Below are 21,972 nucleotides of genomic sequence, written 5' to 3'. Positions count from 1 at the left end.
CTGGCTCTCTGCTGGTGCTATTTAAGGATAGAGATGCCTTACATGTTTCCTTGTCTGTTATTTTTGCTTTTCAGGGTTGCAATTTCTGAATTGTTCAGATTGTTGCTGTTATATCCCTAAACTTAGGGAGACATACTCTCATGCAGGATGGCAATTACAAGTCTGATTAACATAGCCCTCCCCTACTGGAATGGGAACACCAACTGATTTGAGGATACCCTCCCCATCCACTATAGAAAGGGAAATTATGTTAAGTCCAACATTTTACTCCCCTTCCAACAGCTTCCCTGAATGTAAAATGACAAACACAGCACACTAACAATGTATCTACAGAACACTTTATTTAAAAAAAAGTAGGAACACAAATTGTTCATTTCTCAAAACAGACTGCATTATTTCAATTATGGAATACATTTTTTGAGTGGAAGAGTTGTAACTGTGGCTCATCAGTGGAGGCTTATTTTCAAATTAAAGGACAACTGCATGTTCACATTTAAAAAAATGGGGCAGCAGATAGAAAATCTTCCTATTGACACCATAAGAACATTCTACTCACAAGCCAACCTGAGCATGGTCCAGAACTGTTTGGTCATTTTGGACAGGAGGAGGATGCTGTTTGTTAAACACACTATATCACATAGCTTGAAGATCACAGCTCGGTTTTCTTCATGCATGACACATGGCTGTCTTACTGCATGGCATGATTTTCCATGTCTTGGTTGTTGATGGCAGCTTAATGCTACTTTATTGACTAATTTACAGGAAATGCATTCAAGAAAAAGTTATTTTTTTTTCCCTTTACCTGCCACATTGATAAAAACAAGCTGTGTTTTTAATATGCCAAGAAAAAGGAATGACAACCTTCAATGAAAAGTAATAGCCAAAGCATGTCAACATACAGATATGCTCCAGTTATATGCCACCTGTTTGCTCTCATTCATCTAAACTGTACCTGAATGTCACATTTCTGTTGTGAATTAAGTGTGATGGCTAAGTAAAAATGAGCTGGGTAAAGCTTTATTTAATAGCAGTGCAAAAATATTTAATATCTCCAATATTTCTTCTTTTACTCATACACACGAGTCCTGGCCACCGATACTAGCTTAATAGCATCTACATAAAGTCTGACAGCACATTTGGTATTTTACATGCTTTATTAAAATTGTATTCATATTTACAGTATCTGCAGGAACCATCCCTCCATTTCTTGCACATGAGCACCCACATCCATGCACATCCCTCATTTCTCAAAGATATGAGGCTAGGCTCCTTAAATTTAGGGAAGAGGTGGGCTTGTTTATTTAAAAAGCAAAAGGGGGGTGCATTTGGCCATTACACTGCTAATTAAGTTTATGTATATTAACATATATATATATATATATGGCAGTAACACTGAGTATTCCTTTACATTCTATATACAGAATGACATCAATGTTTTCCAGTCACCCGAATGTTCTAACTTCAGTCCTCAATGCTGCTTTTAGTGACTCAGGTCACATTTGGGGTTTTCCCTTAAAACACTTCAAGTCTCTAAGTTGAAATAAGGCACAATTATTCCGATTTGATTGAGGGGGAAGGAAAATCATAGAAGCTTCAGATGATACCTTCTGCAGATAAATTTTCCTTTATCCTCCAGGAGATTCTATTTGAAACCCTTTAATCTGCAGAGATCTGAAGTAGTTTTCTGCCATGGAAACCAATGGCCCACAAACTAGTTTGAGTATTTTCATTTTATTATGTTTCAGCAGCCAAATTTACTTGGGATTCCTTAACTAGATTTTCCATTTAGCGTCAAGAGAAGTAGAAAATGGCATATGAAATGCTTAAGCTTGTAAATGACAAACTGTTCATAGGCTTCAACATGCTAAAAAGAATAGTTTTCTTTGCATTTTAAATCCCTGCGCCCATTTCATTTCTGAAGCCTTTCCAGACATTACAGTTAAACTGCAACAAAAACTATGTTTGGCAGCACAAATAATGCCTAGTAATCAATTTTTTGTTGAGAGGGTAATGATGTTCTTGTACAAAACCTATCAAGTCGTTTTCCGCAGCAGATGAACTGTACCCAAGGACACAGGGCATTCTGTGATGGGGAGTAAGAGATTGCAGTTCCAAAGGCCCCTGACTTTGGTGATTTACAATGTTTATTCCTGTTTAGTGTGATCCTTGGTATCTTCCTCATCTGTATATTCTGATGGTTCCTCTCCTGGCTTTAGCAGTCTACCTACATAGTCATATTTTTCTGAAAAAGACATGTAGGTATCATAATCAAAAGTTACAACATGACATTAAACATCTATATAAACATTGGTCTATCTCTCAACATTGGTCTATCTATCATTAATTTAACTTTTTTAGTTCGTATCCATGATTAAAGGTGTTATCAGACACACCTAAGCTGTTCTTTTAGCTTTCTCCTACCTGAAAAACATCCTAGTATACTGGAAATAACACGCCCACAATGGAAAGGTTAGTGTTTCTGCAATAAAAATGGCCTTCTTGACAGCTGTCACCATGGGCAGAAAACTTACTTGTCTACCCACATTCACCAAACAGCAACAAGTGTCAGAGGTTAAGTGAACTTACAGAGAGCAGTGGCTTTTGCCTCTGCCACCACCACCCTCCCCTGCTGACTGTTGACAGTCAAGGACTAAGCTCTGCCTGCACAAACATCCATGCAAGAATGTCTCTACAATGATGAGAATGTACTGCAGTCCCTGAAGGGTACACAAGCAACTCATGAGATAGTGATTTTGGAATTCTGGAAGAACCCCTGTGATCACTCCCCGCACAGCAGTAGCTCCTTCCCCCACAAGAGGTACTTTGACTAATGCTGATGTTTACAGAAGCACTAGGTATCCTAACCTTCCCTAATCTGGTGTTCTCCAGATGCTCTGGATGACAACTCCCATCAATCCTAGCCAGCACAATTTTTTATCTTGCTTGTGGCAGCAGAATTAACAAGAGGCAACTACATACTAAGACTTAGAACCAACTGCCTCCACATCCTCCTGATCCCCATCTGATCCAGTAGTTTCACTACTGTGAGGAAGGGAGTGGTCCTGTTGTGCCCAGCCATGGAAACCTATTAAGGTGTCTCTTACCTCCCCTTCCACACAGATACACTATACTTATGCATATTTGCATAAGTATTTACATATTGCATGAATATTTACATAAGCTGAACCATGACATTTTCACTAGCAATTTAGTAAATATCAATTTCTGCAAAATAATTGAGAAACACCTTTACAAGTACTCACTTTCCATTTGATTTAAAGGAATATCCTAATTTAAACATTACCTTTAAATTGCATTTCCCATTCTCTAACGCTTTCCATTTGCACAGCATTTAAGTCTGATAAGTCATCATATTCATCTCTAAGCGCATCTTTATCTAGACAGAAAGTTGCCAGTCCCCTTGAGGCATCTCTGCCAGCAAATATTCCATAAGGACCCTCTGAAAATAGAAAAAACAGACCCATGTATTCAGTCATTCACTTGCATTATTCTTTCAGAATAACATTGATGTGTTTTCATAATCCCCTACCCCAGATTAATTATTGCCAAACATCAGAGCTAACTGAACACAGTTTAATAAATTTGAGCTTGAACAAAAAGCTTATTCAGTAACTCAAACTGCTTTGCCTCCTTTGTCCCAATTTTAATATTTTCTTTTTTAAAATACATGACAAATGCTAGTCACACAGTGGCTGAGTGCAAACATCTTTAAAGTGCGTCTTTAAAGTCTCTACTCAGGACTGCAAAATATAAATTTATCCTTCTTTCTTGGGCAGAGCATTGGCTAACACAGAAGCTGAATGATCCACAAACATGAACTTTCCTCTACAAAATGCTGTTCAAATGAAGTGAAATGTGCAAACTAACAATGAAGGTCACTAACTCAAAGACTATATAGGCCATATGATACATGAATGGTAGAACAGAATTTGGTTAAAGAAACTGGATATATTTATAACAAAGCCACAAAACATTTAAAGAAGCGTGAAATATTTTTCTTGGTACCTAGGGACATTGGCAGTCTTTAAAAATTGCTGTAATGGAACTTGGCAACACAACTAACTTTTATCAACCTGACCTTTGGAAATAGCTTAACTTGAATCTTAAGATTACATAACATCCAGAAAATTACTAAATGACTTTTTAAAAAAGGCACAGAAATTCAAGTTATGGAAATAAGTTTTATGTTTTTATTCAAATGAACTGTGACACTATTATACACTTATCTACTGAAACAAAGGGTTTAAGGTTAATAACAGAATGATAGCAGGCATTCTGATGAAATAGTATATGACCAATTTGTGCTGAATTGGCTCATATTATCTGATCAATGGACTGCTTCAGGAATTCAAGATCACATGGTAGAACATATGTAACCTAGAGTAGGTTACAACAATTTAAAATATAACAAAAATAGTTTAGAACAGCTTACAACCACAAAAATGACTTTCTAAAACTTTTGTCCACATTGCAATACTAGGATTTCAGATAAAATACATATCCTAAGGCTTAAATTCATTAGTGTTTTTCACAACCATGCACTTAAAAGTGTTTAAGCATATGATTTTACCTTGCTATGCTTGGGGAAAAAACCATTTTCTATTATACTTTTGGGTTAAACAAACCCGAATTTTAGAAAGAAAATGAACAGAACTCTAGTTTAATGTGGAGAGGTAATTTTTTATTAAGAGTCATAGTTTATAGTACAAAACCACAACTATACCAAGAAGCTACCTATAGTCTCAAAAACAACTGCAATGATAAATCAGTACACCAACACAGACACTGAAGGTTTCATTCAACAAAGCTGTCCCATGTAAGAACTTCCACTTGCACAGTAGAACTCCCACAAAGCACAAATGCGATCCTTTTTCATGGCTTACTTATATGATGCAGCGAGAGAGAGAAAGAGATCTGGAGGAGAGGGGGTGTGACTTAGCTGAGTCTATCCAGCAATACAACCCTGTTGTCCTTTACCCCTTCATGCACTAACTACTGCTTGTGCATAGTTGTGTTTGAATGTAATTTCCCACAGATATCACAAATTTTATGAGCATGGCAAAGCTTACAAAAGTCCTGTAAATAATGCAATCTGGGTTGTTCTGAAAAATGCTAAATAAATCAATTTTGAATTAAGAGAGGTCTGTTTAAAATATAATGAAAATCTAACTTCCAGCAGTTTTCAACTATCTTACACATCCACCACACAGCAGTAGCATCCAATCTCATTACCACCTCTCCAGCACTTTGGTGATATGGGTCTGCTAATCATGTGTAGTTTTAATAGGTCCAAATGCCATTAATGAATTACCTATAATCATTCTCATAATCATAGGTTGAAGATTTGAACTGTACTTTGTTCCAAGTCTCCTTACAATTTTCCTCCTCAGTTCTATACATTCCAGCAGTGTTTCAAGTTATTAAAAGGATCACTAAAACCCGACTGTAGACTCAAAAGGAAAGCACCCCAATATAGTAGTCACCTTTTGTACATGTAAAGTCTTTTAAATGTTATTAATTATTAAATTTCTATATCACCCTTCATCCGAGGATCAGAGTGGTTTACAATATAAAGACACAAGAATAAATAACATAGTAACAAACAAAAGCAATGCCCCTCCACACAGTTAAAAAAGGTTGTACTGCAGTTGTTTTTAGCCAAAGGCCTTGGATGAAGAGTGGTTTTGCTTAGTGCCTAAAGAGATGAAATGAAGGTGCCAGGCAAGCCTCCCTGGGGACAGCATAGTATCTCAAACCTAGGAAACCTGGAGAATAGTATCTCAAACTGAATGGCTTCTTTTTGTTTTTATTATACATTTTGTGGTTACTATATTGCATTTTTATCTTGTGAACCACCCTGAGATCTAAGGATGACGAGTGGCTAAATACATACATACATAAGGTAAAGGTAAAGGGACCCCTGACCATTAGGTCCAGTCGTGACCGACTCTGGGGCTGCAGCGCTCATCTCGCTTTATTGGCTGAGGAAGCCAGCATACAGCTTCCAGGTCATGTGGCCAGCATGACTAAGCCGCTTCTGGCAAACCAGAGCAGTGCACGGAAACGCCGTTTACCTTCCCGCTGAAGCGGTACCTATTTATCTACTTGCACTCTGACATGCTTTCAAACTGCTAGGTTGGCAGGAGCAGGGACTGAGCAACGGGAGCTCACCCTGTTGCAGGGATTCGAACCGCGACCTTCTGATCGGCAAGTCCTAGGCTCTGTGGTTTAACCCACAGCGCCACCCGCGTCCCAACATACATACATACCCTTTATTAGTCACATTAGATATGATTGTACTTGAATCCCTAAAAAAAATTGTGAACTTAACAACTGCTACTAAAATAGTATGCGCTAGAAACCGGAAATACACCAATTCTCCATCTGTTTAGGAGTGTCTATTAACATGTGTGGAACTAGCCAAAATGGGTATGTTGATGAAAGGCATAGAAGAGAAGGGCTCACAATTTTATTGTTTGCTGGCAAGCAATGGTAGATATATCAGCTGGGACATTAGTTTGCTTTTGTTTTTTTGATTACTTTGAAATAAGTAATTAAAGTCTAGGCCACTGTTCATCAGATTAATGATCCCAGGGCAGGTTCTATTTGTTGTCCTAACAAATACTGTAATTTGTAAATTTTAAAGCATAAAAATAATGCTTCACTATGTAACAGTTAAGATTACCAAAGAAACTGGTATCCGACAAAAGTAGTAAAATTCTCACCTCAAATTTGTCATTTTTTGCAATGACAACATAGTTCCATGGGACAGCTGCTCGTATTGATCATAAACCCCTCACCCAAATCTATTCTGATAATATCATACGGTAGCAGTTACAAAAAAAAGAAATCACCTGGGCAGCTGAACAACACAGACTATCACATATTTATTGAATTAACTACTGAGGTGTTAATTCAGGGAGGTTTTCGGTTCCATGAAAAAGGCAAAATCTAGACAAAGCTAAACATTTTGCAATCTATGGACTTCAGAAGCATAAGCATGACTTTTACAGAAATGAGGAGGTTGAGAAATGCCTAAGTTTGGTTTATTGTGTTCTATTAATATTCTTAAGCTGGATGTGTTGTGAGTAGGTGATTTTCATGTCTCAGAACTAGTAGGCTGTTAGTAGCATTCCTCCTAAAATAACAGGTGCATAGGTTTTTTTGGGGTGTGTACCTGGATATAGTCTCCACCGATAGGAGTGCCAGCTCCAGCTAGTTGGCCAATTAAAGCTGTTCTTGGATCAGGATGACCTAGTTGCAGTTGTCCACACTCAGACAACTGCAAATTAAACTAATGCAACACAATCTACATGGGTGTTTCCTTAAAGATGATCTAGAAGCTGCAGCTGCCGCAGAGTGCTACTGTCCAGTTGTTGTACAGGGCAGCAAGAAATGGTAAATGACACAGAGCATAAAAGAATTGTGCTAGCCTACCAGGTCAAATTCAGTAAGATAATAGCATTCAAAAATGGGTTAGAACTCAAGTACTTGCAGGAATGCCTTCCCCAGTATCAGCAAACCTTTGTTTTGAGATCTGCAGGGGAAGCCTAGCTTGCAGTGTACCCTCAGTGTATTTGACCCAGAGGATTGCTACACAAGACAGGGCCTTCTCAATGGTCTTGCCCTGACTGTGGAACCCTTTACGTATCACACTCAGACTGTTCCCCACAGAGGGCAACCAAATACCTGTTTGTTCCAACAGGCCTTTGGGGTATAGTAAGAGTGGCATAATTTATACGGCATTTCTCTAATTTAGTGCTGACTTGTCTGCTATACTTTGTAGTGTGCTTTTACTTTGGTCTACCCTTTGCTTTTAGCCACCCTGCACTCTCATGAGAAGGGCAAAATATAAGAAATAAAATCTCCATCAACATGGAGTGCTTACCAGTCTCTATTGTGCTTTGGACTCAGAATCATTTGATTCACTGAAGTCACATATTCTAACCTCAAGTTTATAAGCCACCACTTATTTCAGTGTTAGATGGACAAGCATATTCTTAAAAAAGATGTCTCCTTTATTCATAATTCATTTAGTGACCCATCCATGTTAGAAGGCTGAAGATCTTCTGTAGGAGTCTTCCAAGGTACTTTCCAGGAAGGTTTACAACACAACAGATACACATATTGCTTATTCTTTAAGTAGTTATAAAAGTTTAAGAATTAGTTTTACTAATAGTACTTTTTTGTTATTAAATATCAAAACATATTGATGCTGGGGAAATGAGATTCATTTCTCCAGTTGTGGGATCACTGTGATTTGGACTGCTGTATTGTGTGATAGTGAAAATGTCAAGATACCTACTTGATAGTTAGCATATTGGGGCCAGTATATAGCCTGCAGAGAGAGCTGGAAAAGATTAGTTTCAATGCTCAGCACAATGCAAGACACAACAGACCCCTATTCCAGCATCGAATTCTCACAACTGACTCCAGTATTCAGGGAGGAAGGTTTAGTAGCCCAAATGGCATGTTATCTATTTGTACCTACATTACCACTGTTTTACTTCACCAGCACAAGTTGCACATTTGCAGTGCGTAAGTGGTCAGCAAGATATTTATATAAACAGTGCCACCAAGTTTAACCACTTAATTAAGGTCTTTAATGAATTAAAAATATCATGATTAATGGACAGATCTATTAAAATTACCTTCAAAACAGATTGCAACACTATTTTTAGAGGTATTCGCAATTCTTTTACACAGAAGAATGCCTCTTCTAGCATGCTTACTACAACCTATGTGTACATTGTCTATGCTTTGTGTTTGGAAAAGTTTTTAACTATATACAAACTCACAGTGTGCACATCTGTGTACACAGAACCAAGGCAATTAGAGTTTCAATGTGGCTGACCCCCAGGCAAGTGAGTACAGCAGGGATGGGGAATATATGAACCTTCAGATATTGTTCCCCGCCAGATGGGAACTGAAGTCCAACAACATCTGGAGGGCCACAGATGCCCCACTGGTTGCGCAATTTTTTTTATTTAAAAAATGCAGCCCCAGTCTTATAATTTGTAAATTTCTTTAACCAGGTTGCAGGTTTAAAAATAAACAACTGCAGAAATATCTATTCTAACTATTAACTTTCTGTGTACAATGATTTTTTTAAAAAAATCTTGCCCTACTTTTCCTTCACTACCTACTATATACTTCACAAAAGATCATTGTGAGCCTATTAAATAAAATAATGTTTAATTATTAAACCTGCTACTTAGGATTTACTTGCAAGTAAACATATTAAGAACTGGATTATATATTGCCAATCTCCCGCCTCCTTTGATATATATTAGGCAAAATCTAATCAGAAGCAAGACACGTTTTATTCCAGCTGCCAAGAACTTTGCGCAGATATGAATCAAGAAGCCTTTATCTGTACATGGTTAGGACCAGTATAAGATTAAGTCCACAGCTCCCCGTCAACTTATTATAAACTTTATTCTGTTGTAACTATGTGTAAGACTGCAGCCCAATTATCATTGCAATTGCTGAGAGACTTGCAGAAAGAGAAAATATCCAAACCTTAATAAAATGAAACTGGATTCCAACTCACATTGTAAAAGGCTGGAACTATTTCTAGTTAGTTAATCAAAATCCAGAGAATTACATGTGTAGGGAAAGGAAACAAGTCAGACTCAGGATTTCTGAAAATCTGGGAAGCAAATATGCTGAAGACAGCTTGTTCACTCCAGGGCAAATATGCATTCAAAAGTGAAGCAGATGTGTGAACAAGACTAGGAATGAAGTTTAGGTGCCCAAGGCTGTATTTGTGGGCACCATGGCATGCCCATAAATAATTCCTCATATTTGCCATATTTTTAAAAATAATTATTTTAAATTTTGCATTCTTCTGTTTGGTTGGATGTGGGCTACTTGTTTCTGTGTAGATGCTGTCTGCTTCCTTGTCTGTATTTTATTTGGGGTGTGTGTGTTTACCTTTTGTTTTGGAAGGGAGAGTTCAGAGGAGATCACCAGCTTTCCTTCTGCGAAATGGGTATTTTGTGGTGCCCGTGGCACTTCCCTGCCTCCAAACGTGCCCTGGAACCCCCCCCCCCAAAAAAGGCTGGGGAAACCAGCCTGGTCTGGAGCCTGCTATATCTTCTTTCTCCACCTACCCATGTGGGTGGGTAAAGCGGGCCTTTTCCCCACTCCCACTTACACACTTACACCTGCTACTTGGGGCGAGGGCGTTTCTTCCGCCTTCCAGGCCTTTGTCCCACCGTCGCTCACCCAGGAGGCATGTATGCCGCCCCCTCCCCCGCTAGCCCCCTTTCCCCCTTCCCTCCGTCCCCCTCACCGGGCCCGTAGAACTTGCTGCCTTTGGTCACGTCGAAGACTTTGCCGTTGACAGCCAGGAGGATGCGCGCCGCGCGCGCGCCGTCGTACTCGCGCAGCTGCTCCAGCGTGAAGTCCCGCCGCTTCATGCGGGGCAAGGAGTCGACCAGGCCCTGCTGCGCCGCGCCCCCCACTCCGCTCCTCTTGCCCCAGCGCCTGTAGAGCCGATAGGCCGCGAGCGCCACGATCGCCAGCAGCGCCAAGCTCAGCAGCATGTCGAGGCCGCCGCTCCCCCCGAGCCAGCTGCCGGCGGCCGTCTCCTCCGGGCTGCTGCTGCCGCCGCCGCCTCCTTGTTCAGTCCTTAGCTTCCCATCCCCATCGTCCGCCATCACTGCCCAGCCAGCGCCTGCCTGAGAGGAACCGCTCCGCCCCGCGACGGGGGAGGGAGGCGGGGAGGCGCAGGCGGGGCGCCGTCTGACTCTTGCCTCGCCCGGGCTCCAATTGGTCACTGGTAAGGACACGTCACCCACGCTAGCTCGCGCCCAGCAGAACGAATGAGAAAGAGGCGCACGCGGCTACCCAACGGCAGATTTCCACCTTAGGGGAATCTTCGCCTGGGAGGGGTTGGTTGGAGAGAGAGAGAGAGAGAGAGAGAGAGAGAATGTGTGTGCGCGTGTGTGGCGTCCGCGCGCGAGCGAGCCTTCGCCCTCATAAATTCTTGGCGCTCACGTGGTGCCGACGGAGGAATGCCGCGCGCGCGTTGCGGGCGCTGGACTAGAATATTCTTTTTGAGGGGGGAGAGAGAGAAGGGGGCTCGTCGACGCCATAAACATGCTTCTGTACTCCCCCGCCCTTTCCCTTATCGATTGTAAAATCAGGGCGGTGAGGCGCTGCTTATCTCCGAAAGGCTCCCTCAAGGCGTTTTTTCAATTTCTTTTGCCTTCACAATGGCGAAGATGCATGAGCGTCGTCATGAGTTGTCAGTGGTATATTGCACCTAAGAACACGGGGCGCTCTGTGCAAATAAAATGAAAAATCAGGTAGGCCCTACCCCACAGACTTGTTAACACTCGCCCTGAGGGAAATGCTGGCTGAAGAAGGCAGAATCTCTGTATCGTCCCAGCTGCTGGAGAGGGCTCGTTTTCGCGGGCTTCCTCACAGGCATTGGGGTAGCCGTTGTGAGAACGGGCGCAGGGACTAAAAGGGCGGTTGGACTGACCCAGCAGGCTGTTTTTAATACATAGTGGCTGCATAAACCCTTTCCCTAATGGGCTTCTTTTTAAAATAAGCAACCCCGCCCCCAAAAAATATCCTTCACCGAAATCCACATTTCTTCGCTACGGTATTTTCTTTTAATTGTGCTTCGGATTTTTTTAATTCAATATGTCCCAGTTTTTATTCTTTAACACTGTATTCTACCGTTTTTGGTTTGCTTTGTGAGTTGCAGTTATATGGCTGCTATATAAATGAACAAACCATGCCAATTTCCTAGTACCCACAGGACATGCTTTGCACACCACATCATGCCCATGAGAAAGCAGGATTTCCTATTTTAACACCTCCCCACTCCAAAGCATTGGTCACAAGCTCCAGAGGCCTTCTGTAAGTGCTTGCTGAAAACAGTTTCTCTTGTTGGTCATGGAAAGGGGCATCCTATTAAGCTAATTCTAAGATTCTTGACCAACCTCTATCTAGGACTACCTCACACTTGTTGCCAGCCCTCTATGGATATTACTGGCATACAGTAAGGGTAGCCCCCCTGTGTACAAACGTGTGTGCACATGGGTAAACAGATGTATACACCACTCCCCTAAAAAGAAGTGATATAAGAAGGATGTTTATGTCTGTAGCAGGTGGGGTCAGATTTAATATATTGCAGAAATACATCAGATGTTACTGAACTGCATCTCTTTTAATCCCCATCTAGCATGGCCATAGTTCAGGGATTATGGAAATTGTAGTCATTAGTGTTGGAGGGTACCACAGCTCCGAGCTGTGGAAAACACACCAGGGCTAATATTCTAGAAAAACACTTTCATATGGCAGTGCTCCACACAGAGCCATAATGGTTGAAATGTGCTTACTACAAGGAGTCAAGCCGCAGTCCAAAATAGGTTTACTCAAAAGTAGGTTCTACTGAAACCAATGAAAATTACTTCCAAGTAAATGTTTTGGGATTTAAGCTAAACAATAACAGACTTCCACATCTGACCTTGTCTTTCCAACTTCCTGTTGAGCATATTAATCCATGCTATTTTAAAGCAGACTGTGCTTAAGCAAATATAATGGGTTTTTAAAACAAACTACAATAGAAGGAATTCCTTTTTTAATCCACCCAGAACAGAACAGGAGTTTCATTGGACAATGTATTTTATCAGTGAATACCATATTCAGAGTACAGGGAAGAAGGGATGGGTGTAGCTTATTTGGATTTCCTTACCGTTTGGAATGGGGTTCTGAATATGTATAATCCATTCCTAGTTTAATGCCATTTGCAATTTATTTGGACAAAAATGATTATATAGATAAATATAAATGCATGGAAATTTCAGAGAGGTGCTGTAAATTCCTTAACGTTTTGAATGAGGTTTTTTCCTGCTCTTAGTAGAGAATATATAGTTGCCATAAGCAGAACACACACATGTGAGAATAGTAATTGGCCAGGTATCAATTACCAATACACAGATTCATCATAAGTATAAATGGTACTGTAATTGTACAGTAATGAAGAAACATCTATTTAGGTTGATATATACAAATGTAGGTGAATTAAGAATCCTTATGTTATCCCTAGGCGGAGAATAAAATTACTTACAAGTAAATGATAGCAGTGCTTTTTTTTCTGTGGGGATGCAGGGATACACATACCCCTAAATATTTTGTGAATCTAAGTTTGGCCTCATTGAGGGGTAGTAATTCAATATGAATAGGAAAATGAGAGTACCTCTAAACTTTTTTGAAGGAAAAAAGTGCTAGATGATAGTATGGTGCAGGCAGGAAGGCCACCTAGTGATAAATTTTCCTACATCTGTCCCAAAAAGGTAATTTCTGTTGCTAATATAAATACATGGGAGAGTGGTATAGTCCCATTTCATTCATCTCAAAGTATCAGATAGGTTCCCTTACCAAACAAGTGTAGCTCCACTTTATTCTCATGATGCTGGTGCAAGGAATGGATCCAAACCTGGCTTTGAGGACAGACTGGCCACTTCTTAATTCCTTTCATGCCAAAACTACCGTATTTTTTGCTCTATAAGACTCACTTTTTCCCTCCTAAAAAGTAAAGGGAAATGTGTGTGCGTCTTATGGAGCGAATGCAGGCTGCGCAGCTATCCCAGAAGCCAGAACAGCAAGAGGGATTGCTGCTTTCACTGTGCAGCGATCCCTCTTGCTGTTCTGGCTTCTGAGATTCAGAATATTTTTTTTCTTGTTTTCCTCCTCCAAAAACTAGATGCGTCTTGTGGTCTGGTGCGTCTTATAGAGCGAAAAATACAGTATTTCTCAGTCTATCAATTTTTTGTGATTCTTGACATGGGATTCTGCTGATGTATGACTGATTACATTGATATAGCACTGCCCCTAGCCCTGTGCCAGTACAATCCTGTTGCTTGGTCACAACAGGTTCTCTTCTCTACGACAGCATCAGTACTATACTGGTGCAAATGGATTTGGGATTGGTGCTGTCCATTTTAACATATGCCATTTAAGGACTGGATAGTTCTGCAATTTTATCATTACAATCTCTAACCCATTGCTTTTAATGCATTTACAATATCTGATAGAGGGCAACTCCTTTTTATAACAAAATCCTCAGTTACAGTTAAGAAAAATAATGATAACAATAATGCTGTCATAAATAATACAATTATTTTCAGTTTACCTCAAAATGTAAAATATATACAGTAGCTATACTCTGTTGATAGCAGTCTTTCCAAAAATTAACAAATCTGATTTAAAGCAAAATCCCTTTTGTGAGCATCCCATTCCTTACCTTCTCTAATCTGAACTAAATGTGTAAATGGTGTTGTGTATTACTACATATTCCACACTTCACCCAATCACTTTTATGTGGACCTTGTCCAATTCCCCATTTATTTGCCACCTCAGTTTGAGTTGTAATGATTTTAACACCCACCAATTATTGTTTTTCAGCTGGTGCTCTTTACATATATCTACAAGGCAAGGTAAGAATTTGAATACTTTCAAATTCCTTAAGAAGGGCAGCCTGTCCTTCACCTATGTATTTGCATGAAAGGCTTGCCTTGAAATTTTTACGTCTTTTCCAGATAGATTTGTAAAAAAATACTGGTATTGAAATCCAATGGGATTGGGATTATTTATAACTATGAACGTGGAGAAGAGGCCAAAAACCTTCGGGGCGAGGGATTCTGAGATGAGGCCAAGAGTCTGCAATCTGAAATATTGCTTGTAAGCTGCAATATTGTGGTAATGGAGCTGTAAGCATTCCTGGAATAAATTAGATGGGTGGGGTCACACTATTGTTGAAGGAGCAAGTACATAGTTTGAGGGTGCTCCTGCATCCCACTATCACTGGAGGCACAGATGTCTTTGATGGCTAGGAATACCAGTTACCAACTTTGGTCGGTAAATCGACTATGGTTGTTATTGGATCGGGTTAATGACTGTAGTTTTCCATGCACTGGTAACTTAATGGTTGAATCACTGTAATGTGCTCTGTGTGGGGCTACTCTTGGGGTTGGCTGGGAGGCTTTAACTGGAACAGAACATAAGTTAGGTTGGTTGTGGGGGCAAACTACCACCAGCATACAATGCCCTGCTTGCAGGATTTGCTTACAGACTGCCAGTCTGCTACTTGTACTCTACAGCTCATGATTCAGGTGGGTAGCCTTGTTGGTCTGATGCAGTAGAAATAAATAAAAAACTTGAAAAATTGTCCAGTAGCACCTTAGAGACCAACTAAGTTTGTTCTGGGTATAAGCTTTCGTGCGCAAGCACACTTCTTCAGATAACTGAAGATATCTGAAGAAGTGTGCATTCTACAGCTCATAACAAGGTTACTTGAGAGGCTGCCTTATCCCTAATATACCTAGTAGAGGAGTAGGGCTTTTAGCTTGGCTGCCCCTGTTCTGTGTAACAGCATTCCTATCGAGATAGGACAGGGACCCACTATCTGCATTTTTAGGAAACACTTGTAAGATACTTTTGTCCCAACAGGCTTTTGTAAGATAGATAAATGGGTCTTTGGTATGAGTGTCTTTTGAATGGTTTTAGTTTTGTTTAAAATTTATTGGTTTGCGTGCATGTGTGTTTTTAAACCATTTTTGCTGTTTTTATTATATATAATTTTGAGACAACTGTTTAATAAATTGACACCAATAATGATGACAAATAATAACATGTATGTTATTATCTTGATCTGATTTTTAAAAATACAGATATTCAAAAGCACCTGTACCAGAATCAGATTATTGGGGCATATTTGTACCAACACAACTACAGTCTTTATTTATTAATCACCTTCCACACAGACATGCCTCAAGGCAATGTACAAAATAAAATAGAACCAGCCAAAAAGAAGAAGGAAACCCCAGTTAAAAACAACACAGAAAATAATAGCAGATGAATTTTAAAACAATACAAAGTAGACACCTATGGCAGCATTGGCTTTATGGAATGTGTGGTGTATGTGTCACCTGTGTTGTGTGGCTTCATGCTGCAGGGCTCTGAAAGGCAGCCTGCTGTGATTACTTTTTCCTGCGCCAGGCTGGAGTTGGTGAGATGAAAAGAAGGCCCACATTCCTTTGTTATCCAGATATGGTAAGAGAAGACTTGTGGTGCAGCCAGTTTTAAAAAATGAGCTGTAATGAGCCTGAAAAGTCATGAGGAAATATATGGAGGCTGTTAGAAACATTTGTCTTAGCATCAACACCACATGTGGTTTGTAATATTTGAAAGGTGTGGACATGATTCCAGCAGCCTCCAGCAAACTTCAAAGTGTGCTATTCAGCTTGTCTCAAATTTACTTGACTATTGTACTTCTCATTTATTCTGGAAGTCTAGAGGTTTTGATCCCAACATACAGAAAACCAAAACGATCTGGCTGCTGCTATACGAACACACACACACATACATATACATATACAGATACATATACATATACACACGTTAAGAAATTTCTTCAGATAGAGCTGACTGAACATAACAACAACTTGGTCAGACTGTCCTGTACTTCGTTTAGGAACTCGTTTGTCAACTAATGGAAAATATGCTAATTGTATGGGTGTGGAAAACCTTAATTGCCTTACCTTGCCTGTATAGTTGCCTTCTCTTAATTCCATTCGTAAATTAGGAAGAGGCCCACATGAAGAATGCTTCCCCATGTGAATGAATCAACATGTTCACTTTAGAAACATACCCAGTTCATTCTCAAACTTTAAACTAACCCCTCCCCTTCCCACAAACACATTTATTTTGAAGCTAGATCCAGTAACAAAGCCTACTTCTAAATCTTAAAGATGATGTTTTGTCTTTTTCAAGACCAGACTCCTTGCCACCTTGTCTTCTATAATAACAGCTCTTTTCACCCTCTTAGTGAAAATAGGGGCTTAACAGAACAGGTTATCAAAACTGGAGTGGCATAAGGCATGATTTCATGCTTCTGGTAGACACACCCTCCTTATCTGACTGCACAGAACCAAAGGATCTACTGCTGCCACACCCCCTGCTCAGGAAAGGCAGTAGGTGGGTGTGCACTCATCTTATTACACATTCTCCTTGTTGTTCCAGAAAGTAGGCAGGAGGATGAAACAAGGCAGGGAGTTAGCATACATGCACTGACTTTGATCTTTAATTACCAGGCAGTATTTTATTAAAAAAATCCATAGCACACTATGGTAATTTCCAAATTTGTATAAATTTCAAGTAGATCAGCTCCTTGAGATACTCCATGAAGATGGTACACATATTTATATTTTTTTCCACCGAACCCACTGAACTGCTCTTTTACTGTCTCGTGTGCAGCTCTGGTTCGCCAGAAGCGACTTAGTCATGCTGGCTACATGACCCGGAAGCTGTATGTCTGCTCCCTCGGCCAGTAAAGCAAGATGAGCACCGCAACCCCAGAATCATCCGTGACTGGACTTAACGGTCAGGGGTCCCTTTACCTTTACCGATTCTGTCTGAAACACACACACCTGCTTGTAATGGTTGGTGACATGCACAGCGACATAGCAATCCTCGTTGTTGAGCTTTTTTTAGGAGATCAGCCAAAGTTTTTTAAGAGGCCAGAAAAGTTGTTGAACTTCTTGGGGGAATTCTGCCAACATTTGCTTAGCTGTCTTTTTGAGGGACTCATCAGAGCACATCAGAACATATTTGCAATAATCACACCAGACTTACAATAATCAACCTCTGTTTGAGAATCAGGAGAATATTTTCCAGGTTTGGGGAAGGGTGTGGAATCATATCCAGACAGGCATACAGCCCAAACTTTTGCTTTTAGAAATTCACTGACAAACTCACAAAAGAGCAAGGTAGAAATAACATTGATAACATTTTCCTCCATTTTTATGCATTCAGGATATATCCCCTGCTAGGAGAGGGGCTTGTAGGAACCACATCCATACACCTTTCATGGAAATATCCTGGAATAGCAAATGGTCCAGATCTACCTGACCTGACTTCCCCAGCCCAGCAGCTGCTGTGGCTTCTAATGAGTGAATGTAGGGAAGAGTTTGTTTCAGGCTTCCTCAACCTCGGCCCTCCAGATGTTTTTGGCCTATAACTCCCATGATCCCCAGCTAACAGGACCAGTAGTCAGGGATGATGAGAATTGTAGTCTCGAAACATCTTGAGGGCCGAGGTTGAGGAAGCCTGTTTTTTTTTCAATAAATAAACAAGCCAGCCACTATTTCTCCACCCAATCAATCAATCAGTGCAGAATGATTAAGTAAAAATAGATATTGGTTAGGGAAAGAGACTCATAGTTGCTTGCTTGCTTGTTGTATCTCTGGCAAGGTCATAAAACAAATACTAAACTAATCAACAACAAAAACAGCTCCGCAGAAAACACACTGTAACTCCTCTAGTCTTCAGAGAAACAGCCCCGACCGTGCTGAAAACCAGTGTATGATTCTGGTAGGCTAATACTAACACATAAGGCTGTTTCTGTAGCAGTTCTGACTCCTCCCATGTCTGCTATAGTGGTTGTTCTGGACTGGTATCAAAACAACAGATGGGGGAAAAGCTTTCCTAATAGGACTGACTTTCTGGCAGCTCAGTCAGTCACATGGTTTTTCTACTTTGAGACATGTGAGAGGGACCAATGTGCCATAGCTATACTTTTGAATTAGGGTTGTCTTGAGTAATTTAGGGAGCATATGGACAGAGCTTCCTGCTGCAGTCATACCACTCCCACTGAAGCAACACCATCATCTCCATTGGGTCGTTCATTTCTGTGATGCATCCCTCTCTTCTGTGGAGTATTAGAATTGCACAGATATGTTAAAATGCCACCTTATCGGCACCACTTACGTCTCAAGTTTGCAGAACAAGACTGAAACACAGCTATAGTAGTCCCACCCTCCAAAGTCTAACTCGAAGAAGCTTTTCAGTTTGAGCAGTTTTTAAACTCTAGAATAAGCTTTTCATTTAGAATAAGTTGTACAAATATGTCTTGTTTAGTTTGATGCTTAAAATTAACATTTTTACTGTGTCTGTATACAGTACTAATGTACCTCCTCACTAGAGGGCTATGTGGGCCAAAAGTCCTATAAACAGACAAGAAGAGGCTGTTAACCTTGCAGTGTGCTAACTGTCAAATTTGCTAACATGTATGAACAAAACATGACTTTGAACAAAATCATAACAGTTAAAGTTGTGGAAAAACGGTCCTAGTCACCATTCTCTAAATGCAAATCATCTGTCAAACTATAACCTCTTTCTCCTGTCCCTACTTTATGCTAGTTCATAATATTTTGATGCAAACGTTGGAGAACATACACCAATCCTGCGTAAACGTCTGATTAGAGGACAGAAGACTGAAATATCCTCCTTCTCTTGTCCTTTTGTTCCCTTGTCCTTTAAAGCACAAACATTTCCATTGCAAATATGTTTCGGCATGTGTGAGGCAAGGCACTTTGGCTTAGGCATTTCTGTTTAACAGTTGCTGTCTGGCAAAAATCTGCTGTTTTGTCAAGCTCCACCCAGTGGTTGTGTAAGCCAAACCCATCCCCCCCCCCACAAGAATTAACCAGCTCCTCACCGTGGGATGCCTTTTTTACATTCATGAATGTATTGGAAAGTTGTTCAAATGTAAATTCAGATTGCAAGCTCTGTGGGACAGAGACTTGCTTTTTCTTTTTCTTTTGTAATTATGTTAAAGCACTAAGTACACTGATGATACTAAAAACAATAAAGAGGAATGTGGGTGCTCAATACATACGGCTATATTGAAATTACATTTGAATAATGCTACTTTAGGTTTTTGTCTAGGGCTTATTTAAGAAACTGCATGTGCTCAAATTTCTACTCCCGCACAACTATTAAAGGTTTCCCTTTCCTCTTTTGTACTACTTATTCCTTATCGTTAGTTGCCTGGAGAAAAGTGCCAAACATTTACCAGACTTGGATGACATATTAAGCCATAGTTAAAAATAAACTGTGGTTTAATGTGCTGGTGCATGTTCTGCTCATGGTTGGTTTGGAGAGAACCAAATAATAAGCACTGGTTCAAATGTAATGCAAAGCCAGACTAACAATCACAGAAAACAACTTCATGGAGCTGGGTCACATACCAAAATAGAATGCTTTATACACTATCATAGGGTGACACATCTATAGGACTAGAGGAGTAGTGTGTCCCCCCCCCCCCCAATGTCTTGCTGCCTTTTTCTGGTAAAGGAAAAATCCTTGAGATTTTTTGCTTGTAGTTTAGAGAGGATGTTTGCATTTGACAGTATCCCTCTCCCAAACCCCCAAACCCAATTATATGAATGAAGATGCAAATGGGAATCTAGAAACACAAGCATCCAATTTGTGCTGCATATGCACGTGCAGTTGTACTTATATTTTCTGCATGCCATTTTAATGAATTACAGGTCCTGTTTGATGATTGATCTTGACTTACAGATCAACCAGATCGCAACTACAGGCTTGTTTACCTCCAACATAATCCACTCACATTTCAGAAAATCAAGTCTAAATGTAGGCTTGCATGTTTCCCTCCTGTTTACAGCTTCAGTGGTTACTAAAACCTGAGAAAATATATAGCAAAAAATTGCTTTCTATAGCAGAGTTTGCATACTCACTTCTACTGTTTATCTACCTGGACAGGTCTGCACAAGTTGTGATCTGTCAAGCTGAATACTGCCCACCACCAGTCATGCATGGCAGCTTGATCTACTTCACAGTCCTTTCCTCCTAGTACCCATTCTTAGAAAATCATTGCCTCTATTTTATCCCTATTTTTGCCTTTTGGGGACCCCTGCTTAAAATATTGTTATGAGTTTGGGGTGCGGAAAAGTAGGCAGTATGCAGAGACATTTCTAGTCCTTGCATCTAGCAATTGTTAAAATACAAGCCCGGCTCACTTCCTGTTGAGGTGATTGTCTGCGTAATGGGCCACTAAGGGAAACAAATGATAGGGGCTCTGTGTTAGACGACAAATGGATGGTGGCAAATGGGTGAGGCCCTCCCCCAGTTCGTGGTTAGTTTTAAGACAAAAGGCCAAAGTAGAGAGATCAGTTACATGAGCTAGAAGCTGGAAGAGAAGCGGCAGGCTGGAAAGGCAGAGCGAGAGCCATGTTTGATTTCTGTTTCTGTTTCTATTATTTATTTTATTATTTATAATAAATACACACCATGCATTTAAAGCAACCCCCCCGAATCCCAGGAACTATAGATTACCCCCTCATGGAGCCCTTAACAAACTACAGTTCCCAGAATTCTGGGGGGGGGGCGTGGGCTGGGGGAAATGTACTTTAAATGTATGGTGTGTATGAAGCCATGGTTTCTCCAATCCAAACACTGCTTCTAGGCAAAGCAGCTCCAATGCATGGACAGAGTTTATGTACCAGTGAGAATTTTTCTATTCATTCCATTGAAGAGTGCTGAAATCAGTGGCCAGAAGAATGCAACTTCTTCTGTTGATATGGGTGAAGAAGCCCAGATATGCAGGAAAGTCTTATGGGCACCCAAACACCTATGGTTATGAATCGGTAATGTAGAAGAAAGGCCTAAGCACCAGGCCCATTGAACTCAGATAGACCCAACAGTTAGTAATCTTTCAAAGACTGGAATGTAAACTATTGCATCATCCTAACAGAGGCTGGTATTTGTATGCTTAGGGGTACCTTAAGGCTTATACAGTGTAGAATTCATGTATGGTACTTAGATTCAGTGTTTATATTATGACAGATTGATCCAGGTTTTTTCCCCCTTAAGGTTAGAAAGTTCTGAGACTGTTTTGCAAACTTTTTGTCATGAAGATATGCATGCAGTCTGTCTACTTATTAGGAAAAGTACAAATCGAGAAAAAAGCATGTGGTAGCTGACTCATAACTTGGCCTGAATATCCATCATTTTTGTTTGGACGGAACATGCTTATTTACTGGTAGCTATTATGCAGTTTCTCAGTTGCATTTTTGGTCGCTTGTTAAAGTCAGTCCTGGCTGGAACTGCAGCAGATATTTCTAC

At 40.3% G+C, this 21,972-nt stretch overlaps 2 protein-coding genes and 1 long non-coding RNA gene across 5 annotated transcripts in view; 1 reads left to right on the top strand and 2 right to left on the bottom strand.

Moving 5' to 3' along the window:
* Nucleotides 1–322: 322 nt before the first annotated feature.
* PGRMC2 (progesterone receptor membrane component 2) lies at nt 323–10,772 on the bottom strand. Its single transcript, XM_081022144.1, has 3 exons — nt 10,319–10,772; nt 3,305–3,460; nt 323–2,242 (listed from the first exon to the last, which is right to left on the bottom strand). The coding sequence occupies exons 1-3, from the start codon at nt 10,683–10,685 to the stop codon at nt 2,145–2,147; spliced, it is 621 nt and encodes a 206-aa protein (XP_080878270.1). The 5' UTR covers nt 10,686–10,772; the 3' UTR covers nt 323–2,144.
* LOC308485922 lies at nt 4,644–10,291 on the bottom strand. Its single transcript, XR_013990866.1, has 2 exons — nt 6,267–10,291; nt 4,644–5,902 (listed from the first exon to the last, which is right to left on the bottom strand). It is a non-coding gene; the product is annotated as an uncharacterized lncRNA (long non-coding RNA).
* Nucleotides 10,773–10,867: 95 nt separating the features above from the next.
* JADE1 (jade family PHD finger 1) overlaps nt 10,868–21,972 on the top strand; it is a 171,850-nt gene continuing 160,745 nt past the window's right edge. For 2 of the 3 annotated variants that reach the window (XM_081021920.1, XM_081021921.1), the window contains exons 1-2: nt 10,868–11,336; nt 14,449–14,480. The gene's annotated coding sequence lies outside the window, so the exon portion shown is untranslated. Of the gene's footprint in view, nt 11,337–14,448; nt 14,481–21,972 lie in introns of those variants that run through there. The other variant, XM_081021917.1, reaches the window with a different exon arrangement.

The sequence above is a fragment of the Podarcis pityusensis genome (assembly GCF_964106645.2).
Source record: "Podarcis pityusensis genome assembly, chromosome: 9".
In the NCBI taxonomy this organism is placed as follows: Eukaryota; Metazoa; Chordata; class Lepidosauria; order Squamata; family Lacertidae; genus Podarcis; species Podarcis pityusensis.
The sequence above is the reverse complement of the archived record's forward strand: the minus strand, read 5'-3'. Positions and strand labels throughout refer to the sequence as shown.